The 9,026-nt window shown below is 33.5% G+C and overlaps 1 protein-coding gene across 3 annotated transcripts; it reads left to right on the forward strand.

Annotated features, from left to right (window-relative positions):
• The first annotated feature begins 475 nt into the window (after positions 1 to 475).
• Positions 476 to 3,758, forward strand: LOC108745677 (FK506-binding protein 5-like). Of its 3 annotated transcripts, XM_018481977.1 has the most exons (5): positions 476 to 726; positions 838 to 2,091; positions 2,158 to 2,267; positions 2,512 to 2,925; positions 3,031 to 3,758. In XM_018481977.1, exons 1-5 carry the CDS (start codon positions 681 to 683, stop codon positions 3,544 to 3,546), a joined length of 2,340 nt encoding a protein of 779 aa, XP_018337479.1. In that variant the 5' UTR covers positions 476 to 680; the 3' UTR covers positions 3,547 to 3,758. The 3 variants fall into 3 exon arrangements, with proteins under 3 accessions (XP_018337479.1, XP_018337476.1, XP_018337485.1); XM_018481974.1 differs by having other exon boundaries at positions 838 to 2,267; XM_018481983.1 differs by having other exon boundaries at positions 838 to 2,267; positions 3,011 to 3,144.
• Positions 3,759 to 9,026: the final 5,268 nt, after the last annotated feature.

A 9,026-nucleotide genomic window follows, 5' to 3' on the forward strand; every position in this document is an offset into this window, starting at 1 on the left:
TACATATATTATATGTATATGGATTGTATTCTTGAATTAATACACATTGTGTTAATTACGTTGCATATTGTACACATAAAATAGTTTAGCAACCATTTTTATTACGGTAGATACATGTAGAATTATGTTATGTAGAATAGATACGAGATAGGAAATATCTCACTTATATGGTTTATACTGTTGAAAATTTAAATGCTTGATAAAGTCTTATCTGCAATGGTTGTATCTCGCGCGGTACATCCTGCGGGAAGTAAAATATAAGAAAACCGCTAATATAAGCAGTGAATTCTATAATACATACCTATATTAAAACGCGCCTTCCCTACATTAATACTATGAAAATCTACAACCTGACGAAGAAAAGGAAGGTAAACAAGTACTTGTCTTTCTAACTCTTTTTTATAAAAAAAAAAAAAAAAAAAAACAGTATTAGTCAATCAGCGAGTCCCTGACAAAGAAAATGATATTACAATTTTTACATCACAGTATAATTGTTGGAGACTGAGTGGAACACACTCTTCTAATGGTGCGCTCCAGAGTGCATTATAGACCTCACTAGATTAATATATTATAGTAAGCTTTACCATTATTATAAATCCTTTTGATGGAAAATTTCAGGCTTCTCAGGCAATTATTTCTTAAAAGCAAGCACGTGAGCGCACCGACACAGATACAACAATATGGAAATCGACATGAACATTAACGATATATTGCAAGTACTGCGAGGTATGTATATTTAAACGACAAACATGGGAAATTTTTTATGTCTTTCGCGCAAATGAGTGTAAACTGTTGCGCTCTACGGGATGTATATATAGATATATAATCTGTTGACAGAAACGATAACGTTTCTGGAATGTCTTGGCGACGCGCAGCTTCCGCTTACGCTCGAGAGCTTGAGGGAGAAGCTGTTGGTACGGTCGAGAAGCACTTTAAGCGCCACGATGGCTCGAGCGTCATCCCCGGAACCTTACTTGGATATGAAGTCCGGGCCGAGAAGCTTATTGTTGACCAAGAGTAAAGCCGATTCAGAAGAATACGTCGGAATTGAAGAATCTCAAAAGGGTACCCAGATTCACCCTTGCACGAACACTCATCAGGATTATTACGAAACCTTCGAAAATGGCGGCTCTCTCCAGACCGCGGGCGCGTCATCGATCACGAATGTGAAATATCTCAAGCAAAGCGACGATCGAGACGAGGGGGGCCAGATGCTGATCGGAATTTACAAAAATGTTTCGGCGATGCAAATTAAAAGCAAGTGTTACAAATGCGGCCCGCTCTACAGGAAAGAAGGAAAGAAGTTGTTTCTATCGGAAAGTCGTGCTTGCTGGATCGCATTGGTTGGATCGCATCTACTCATTTATCGAAGCGAACGGCACAATCGAGCGTATGCGATCTATTCGATTCAGGGTTATAAGGCCCGCCCGGCGCCAAATATGATTCCTCGTGACCGACAAAAGAGCGAATCAGCCTTCGAAATATATAGCCCTGGAAACGAAACGTTACAGTTTATTGCGAGATCGCCAAAGGAGATGGACCAATGGATAGCAAAAATCTGCGAATTAGAATGTTGCAATGAGAGCGAAAGGAACAAAGTAGTGGAAGCTCACGAAAAGAAAAGGCGGGCTACTATTGTCGAATCCTCGCTAACAGACGCTCACAGCCATAGTAACGAAGCAACGCGACGTCAAGAGAGAGAAGATGCTGAAAAATTACTTGTCGTCGATAACTCAACGGTCAAAGCCGAATTGCCGAGTAACAGGAATAAAGTTGAGCGAAAAGAGAACACAGATGAAAAGGCGCCTTCGCTACCTGCCCGAATACCTCGAAGGCTTCCCTCTTTACCTCCCGATAACGGGATTCTTACGGTGTCCTCTTACAGAGCGACCGTCGACGGTGACGACGACGATGATGATGACATTTATCACAGAATCGAAGACCTGAGAAATGAAACGCGTTATCAAAATATGGTATTGCCAAAAGAAAAGCAGGTTGGTATTAGTGACGAAAAGCAGGAGGAAGCTATCGCGTATGATGACATTGGTGCGCACAACAAAAAAAACGAGAGAAATGAGAAGATGATGGAAGGTAAGTCCTGTGATGCAATATCGTCTCAAGAGACATACGATGATATCGTTACATTTTTGCGAATAGACGCTACAAGGATCGAGCCGAAACGGAACTTGGATAATGATACATCTATCGATGTATCTATCGCTGACGGGGTGATCGAGAAAAGAGAAGAATTTTACGACGATGTGGAAGTAAGCATAGTTTTAATGATTGCAATTAACAATTTGCTTTGCAAAGACACAATGCTTCTCTCTCTCTCTCTCTCGCTCTCTCTCTCTCTCTCTCAATAGAGCAATAAATAAATTTTTACTCATATTATAGTTACTTTATTAAATGATTAATCAAAACTTGTGTAATATTGCAAAAATAAATGTGCCGTTAATATAATTATATGTTTATTACATTTATATGAGTTTTCGTTTTGTTTCGATACAGAGTTTGATTCCACATGGAAGATTCGTCAAAGATGGTGCCAAGATTGAAACGTCGTGCAAGTTTCAACAAAAAAAGTCCTTTCTGAATAGAGTTTTGAGTAGAAGAGAATCTCCCAGCAAAGAAACGGACAAGAGAGAGAGGTATCGTTGCAAAGATAAAATTTCGTCGAATTCAGCATCATCTTTGGATACGGAAAAAACGCCTACTTATGACGACGTGTCCGATCTGACGTCGAAACAGGATTATCAGGCAGAATTCTTAACGGACGAAAGCGAGGAATTGCCAGAATATAATCATCCTCCTCCACCCAGACCAATTTATCAAGTAAAATTGCCCGTGAAAGGTCAAAATGAGCAAGAATTTTACGACGATGTTAGTGCCCATCAAGAAGGGCATAATAAAAATTCTCAGCAGGTAAAATGTCCCTTACGATGATAAGAATTTGTTTCATTAATAGAAATGTAACTTTCTTTAATTGAAATGTACTCTCTTTCGATAGCAAATAATCTTGTTTTGCAGTCAACACAGAATTCATGTAGTACGAAAGTAAACGAAGCTGAATTTAACGCGATGTATGACACAGAATCGGAAACGAACGCTCGAGAAGAGACGGAGCATTATCAGTCACCAAGAAGCGACTTGTGTGTTCGCGACGATGCCGATGAGAATGAACAATTGTATGACGATATAGCGTTGTGGGCTGACTTCACGGCACGACAAAGAGAGATTATCGACAAGAGAGAGACCGAAGATGCTAAATCAGTTAGTTTGGACAAAAAGGCTTGGAATCGATTTACCATCAACCGAAAATCACGAGTCACGAGCGATTTTAACTGCTCCACCGAGCCAAATAGACGAGGCGGTAACGAGGGAAGCGACGAGATCGAGGATTCGCCTGAGAATAGTGGTATGATCAAAAGAAACACTTTTCAAAAATTGATCAGCAGAATGGAAAACTCTCTCGCTAAAGTTTCCGCGAGAAGTCCGTCTTCGCTCTCGACGGGCAAGTCAAATGTATCGAGTAATAGCTCGTAAAGATTGGATTTATGCCAACTTGCGCATCTCGTCTCGAAAGAATCTATATATAATATAGTATACAGCTTTAAAATTAGATTCACTATATATATAAAAGATTAATAAACTTATGCATGTAATATGCAAGTGAGCAAGTACATAAAGCGAGTGTATTTAATAATATTATAGTAATTTTATATACACACATACACACACGCGCGTGCGTGCGTACGTGCGTGCGTGCGTGTGTGTGTGTATACATATTTTTATATGTACACACATACACGCACTCTTCGTCTCTCTTTCTTTCATGTTACACTGCTTCATATATAAGTGATTTAAGCCCATTTTACATTAGCGCAAGCTAATCGCAAGTTTGTTGCGATAGCCAATCTGAAGCTAGCATTTTGAAATCAACGCTTCATATTGGCTGTCGCAACAAATTTACAATCAGCTTGCATTTAATGTAGAATAGGTTTTATTCGCGAGCTAAGACGCGGAAAGTTTGCAAAATTTCAAGAATCTCATGAACGCTGTTCGCGTTGCAGTCTCATAGAATTACTGTTTACTTCGAGAAATTTATAAAATATATTATTGAACCAGTAATTAAGAAGCATGATAAAATCCTTTCTCAAATAAGAATTGTTAGAGTTGTCGATAATTTTTAGCGGCGATCATTGTATAATGCATACAAATCGCAAATACAATTTCAACGCAATGAATGAAGTAAATGAGCAGTGATAGATACGATGGAGAGGACGAAAGTGCGACCGCTCTCTCCAAAGTTCTCCAAACAATTTCGTAAAATTTCATATTAAAAAAAATCGGTTTTAAATAAATGAATTGAGAGAAAAGAATACTACAAGAAACTACAAGAGACAAAAATCATGTTCTTCTCATAGAACTCTAAGAATTTTTTATTAACTTTTTAACTGCATTTTTTTATATTGTCAACTATTTTTACCAATATGAGAAAATACGGTATTAAAAAATTCTAAAAAAAATCTGAAAAAATTTTCAAAACTTTTATAACAAGAAAATAAACAATTTTTATCTCTCGCAGTTTTTCTGTAAAGTTGATAGTATTTGAGTAACAAGTTATTAAAAACCAATATTTAGTGACTTTTAGTAATTAATATCTTGTTAACTATTGCGAAAATTACAAAATGAGGACATTTCGACTCGAATTTAGTACGCTCTACAAAAGAGCGCTTGGCAAAAAATTTCGGGACATCTTGTATTTCGATTCGTGCAAATATTGATGCTATTATTGAACGCTTTTCAAAGAATAAAAAAGGAAGCTAGAATTTATTATATAAATAATAAGTAAATATTTACATTTTGTTACATCGCCCCTCTTCCATAGAATAACTCTCTGGATCCACCATTGTATAATAAATAAGACAGAATAATTATTTTTTAAGGAGAAACCTTTGAGGCTTAAAAATAATACTTAAATTTGGCAATTTTTTGCAGTAAACTAATAAAGTCAATCAAAAATCATTTTGAAGGGCTTTAATATATAAAGTTTTGAGAGTACAAAAAAATTTTTTTTGCCTCACAAAAGGCGGCGTTATAGTAGAACCATTGAGCCTCCTTTTTCAGTGAGTGTGTAAACGGTGTGCACGAAATTTTGTACATCATTGGATCTGGAACAAAAATCCAAAGAATTTTATTTTCTACATACTTAAAGCTATAGAAGAATTGAAAAATTTTTTTGTTATTAACATTTAAAAATGGAAATTTTTGTCAAAAATCGTAATTTTTTTTCGAACATTGACCATTTTTACAAAAATCAATATTTTGAAAAAATCCTATGTATTTCTATAGCTTTAAGTATGTAGAAAATAAAATTCTTTGGATTTTTGTTCCAAATCCAATAGTGTATAGAATTTCGTGCACACTGTTTATACACTCATTGAAGAAGGAGGCTCAATGATTCTATTATAACGCCGCCATCTTATGGCGAGATGAAAATAAAAAAAAAAACGTTTTTTGTACTCTCAAAACTTTATATATTAAAGCCTTTTAAAACGATTTTTGATTGACTTTATTAGTTTACTGCAAAAAATTGCTAAATTTAAGTATTATTTTTAAGCCTCAAAAGTGGAATCCTCCCTTAAACACTTCCTGTCCTTTTGAGCAATCTACGTTGTTCTACGCATATAATTATTACTATGAAGACGATACAGATAGTACTAGCACCATTGTTGATAATTGGGACGTTCTATAGCTTTGGCTCGTTTGAATAGCTCGTTTCTTAGGACAATCTAAGCGGTATCTTTCTTATCTGTATATTTTCGCCATATGGAACTTTTATGTGTATTTCATTTACCGCAGCCAGTCTATAATTTTAGCAGATTCTAGTTTTCATCAAATAACAATAAGTATTATCGTGCTTATAATAATCCTTATTAGTTTTTTTCATTCGAAGGTAAGAGTTAAAATATATCCCATGTTTCTAATATTTGTTAAATTTCTAAAATTCCTTGATGATGTTTCGTAGATACCTAAAATGATAACAAAATTATAAAAAAATTATAGATTATTCTAAATTACATTTAAAAATAATATCTGGATCATATATATATATATACGTTATTTTTTAATAAGTAATAATTTTTTTAAATCTGTGCTCTAGAGTAGAAAAGTATTATAAAATAAATGACAAAAATCTCATTTTTAATATCTCAGTTTTTTAATATAGTAGTAGTATTCAATAATATAGTAGTATTCAAGATTATTTATATAAAGTTACGTTGTAATTTTATTTCCTATTGGTTAAAATTACATAGGGATGTGAACTATTTGTCCAGTAAATAAACGAAATATTTATTTATTCTAATCTTTGTATTTAATTAATAAATCGCAATGAAACTTTGCATGAATTATTTTGAATACTTTGAAATACTTATTTATAAAAATTTAAATTTTTGTCATCATCTTTAAATTTTAGTTTATGACAGTAAAAATAATAACAAATAAAATAAATCAATTATAAAAATTGAGTTGTTCAATAAAACAGTATGTTATAAACGTAACTTTTATACAATTTGTTTATTTTTTATAATTATAATTAAATTACATTTTGAAAATAACGTTGAAAATAGTATTTAATATTTAGCGTCATTGTATAAAATATGATTAAAAATATATTTATTATTCTTCCGATATAGGATTACAATAATTTATTTTTCTATCGCATAATCGATCAATATGATGTTTTAAAGGAATTCGAAATGTGCTTACCATACATGAACTGTACATAGTGGACGATACATTGAAAGTGCTCGGAGTATCAAAAGAATATCAATAACTGCGTAATTGGATAATTCGAACAATATTCGGATGGATTGTATTCATTTCTGTAAGCGAAGTAATCGAAGAAATTATTAATTATTACTCTGTATGAAACCAATATCTGTGTTAAACTTGTGTTTAATATTCCAAAATACGTCAATTTGTTAAATATTTTGATTTATTATTAGGTCGATATATGTATATACATTTACTTCGTAACAGGGATGGCAAATAATGTAACGATGTTACTCTTATCATTACTTTCTATAATAAGGATGACATTGCAATTCTTTTATGATTATAACGATAACTAACTACACATTAAAGTTATGCTAATTTTATAAGTTTGGAAAAGTCATTTTTAAAAATAACTTTTTATCATTACTTACTTAAAAAAGTTAGTAGTAACGAGTAACGCGTAATATATTCGTTACAAATAACGAGTAAAAAGTAACGCGATAAAATGACAAATTTCAGTAACGAATGATTTTTTTCAACCCGTTACAAGTAACGATTGAGTGACTTTCCAACCCTGATGTTACCGTTACAATCGTCATAACAATATTTGTCATTATTAAATCGTTATTATAACAAAGAAACGAGAATATATAAGAAAAGTAACGGGAAAATTACAAATAACGCGTTGCTTGCTGTCTTTACTTCGTGGTCATAGTTTTAGTGAAAGACATACATGAATGACTATATTTTTTTCATTAAATGCAGATATAAAATCCACGTTTCAGCGAGTCAATGATTGTCTTCATGTACTCTATTCTGATCTGTTAGGAATCGATGCAGATAATTGCGGAAGATAAAAATTATTATGTGCATATATACACACAATACACATTGTGAGCGAGCGTGTGTATGTGTGTGTGAGTATTTAAAAATATTAACTTCAACTTCTTGCCGTGTGAAGTAACCATACACCGTGAATCGACCGTAAATTATAGTTTGAATCAAATTTTACGATAATGTTTCGCATTAGTATTTCTCATACATGTCTCTATAGTTCAATTAATTAGAATTCAATTATTTATGATTCAATTGTAAGCATGTCCATCTACAGCTATGCCTTATCATCACACGAACTAAACAAAATATTTAATATACAGATGTTACTACAAATAATACCTACTTTTATGTTTAATATATGGATGTACACTATGTATATTATATTTACAAACAGGATTGAAGTAATGATTAAAACGTTTATAATCACGGCATATTATTATTTACATATCATTACAGGCAACAGCTTAAGAATTCTCACATTAAACCATATATGGCAAACTGTTTACAGTGAGGTATAGTAGAATAAAAACATTAATAACACAGATCTGCAAATAATGGGGTTTTGTTTGTTGTTGGGCAGCTGAGAGTCGTTTCCGAACTAGTTTTTTGCGTAGAATCCGAATCCGAACTGAGAATTGTCCCATCACGTCAGGGTTTTGAGATATTTGAGGTAATGTAACCGAAAAATGGCTATTTTGGGGATGTTTGAGGTTAGAAAAAGTGTGTAACAAAATTTTTGTAATTTTTTCTACCTATCTAATCTTTTAGTACTAGTTTTCCTCTACAAAAACAGCCCCTGAGCGTTGCCCTACGTTGTTCCTTTCAAAAGTTATGTCTATTTTAAGATCACATATTCGCGGTATTTGACTGGTTGCTTGTTAATGAGGTTATCAAAAATGAACGGATTCACACCAACGTTGGTATTCAGGGGTTTTCGAGGTTGCTGATCAATTATTAAGGTTTAACTGACGATCAGGAAGGCGATAATTCGGAATTGTGATCTTTGTCTTGGAAGACTCCGAGGGAGAAATTTCCTCGTCGTGTATCGAAATTTTCGATTTCATTCCCCATTCTTTGACCATTTAGAGGTACCTGGAGATACTTCTAATATTTACTGACAACAGGTTCTTGATCAGCAACCTCGAAAACCCCTGAATACCAACGTTGGTGTGAATCCGTTCATTTTTGATAACCTCATTAACAAGCAACCAGTCAAATACCGCGAATATGTGATCTTAAAATAGACATAACTTTTGAAAGGAACAACGTAGGGCAACGCTCAGGGGCTGTTTTTGTAGAGGAAAACTAGTACTAAAAGATTAGATAGGTAGAAAAAATTACAAAAATTTTGTTACACACTTTTTCTAACCTCAAACATCCCCAAAATAGCCATTTTTCGGTTACAT

This window comes from Trachymyrmex septentrionalis, unplaced genomic scaffold (assembly GCF_001594115.1).
Source record: "Trachymyrmex septentrionalis isolate Tsep2-gDNA-1 unplaced genomic scaffold, Tsep1.0 scaffold106, whole genome shotgun sequence".
Classification (NCBI taxonomy): domain Eukaryota; kingdom Metazoa; phylum Arthropoda; class Insecta; order Hymenoptera; family Formicidae; genus Trachymyrmex; species Trachymyrmex septentrionalis.

Bases quoted from the DNA above. Each gene is read 5' to 3' on its own strand.
- LOC108745677 (XM_018481974.1), top strand. From the start codon at position 681: ATGGAAATCGACATGAACATTAACGATATATTGCAAGTACTGCGAG. The intron at 2,268-2,511 runs GTAAGCATAGTT...GTTTCGATACAG, and splicing joins AATTTTACGACGATGTGGAA to AGTTTGATTCCACATGGAAG. The intron at 2,926-3,030 runs GTAAAATGTCCC...CTTGTTTTGCAG, and splicing joins ATAATAAAAATTCTCAGCAG to TCAACACAGAATTCATGTAG.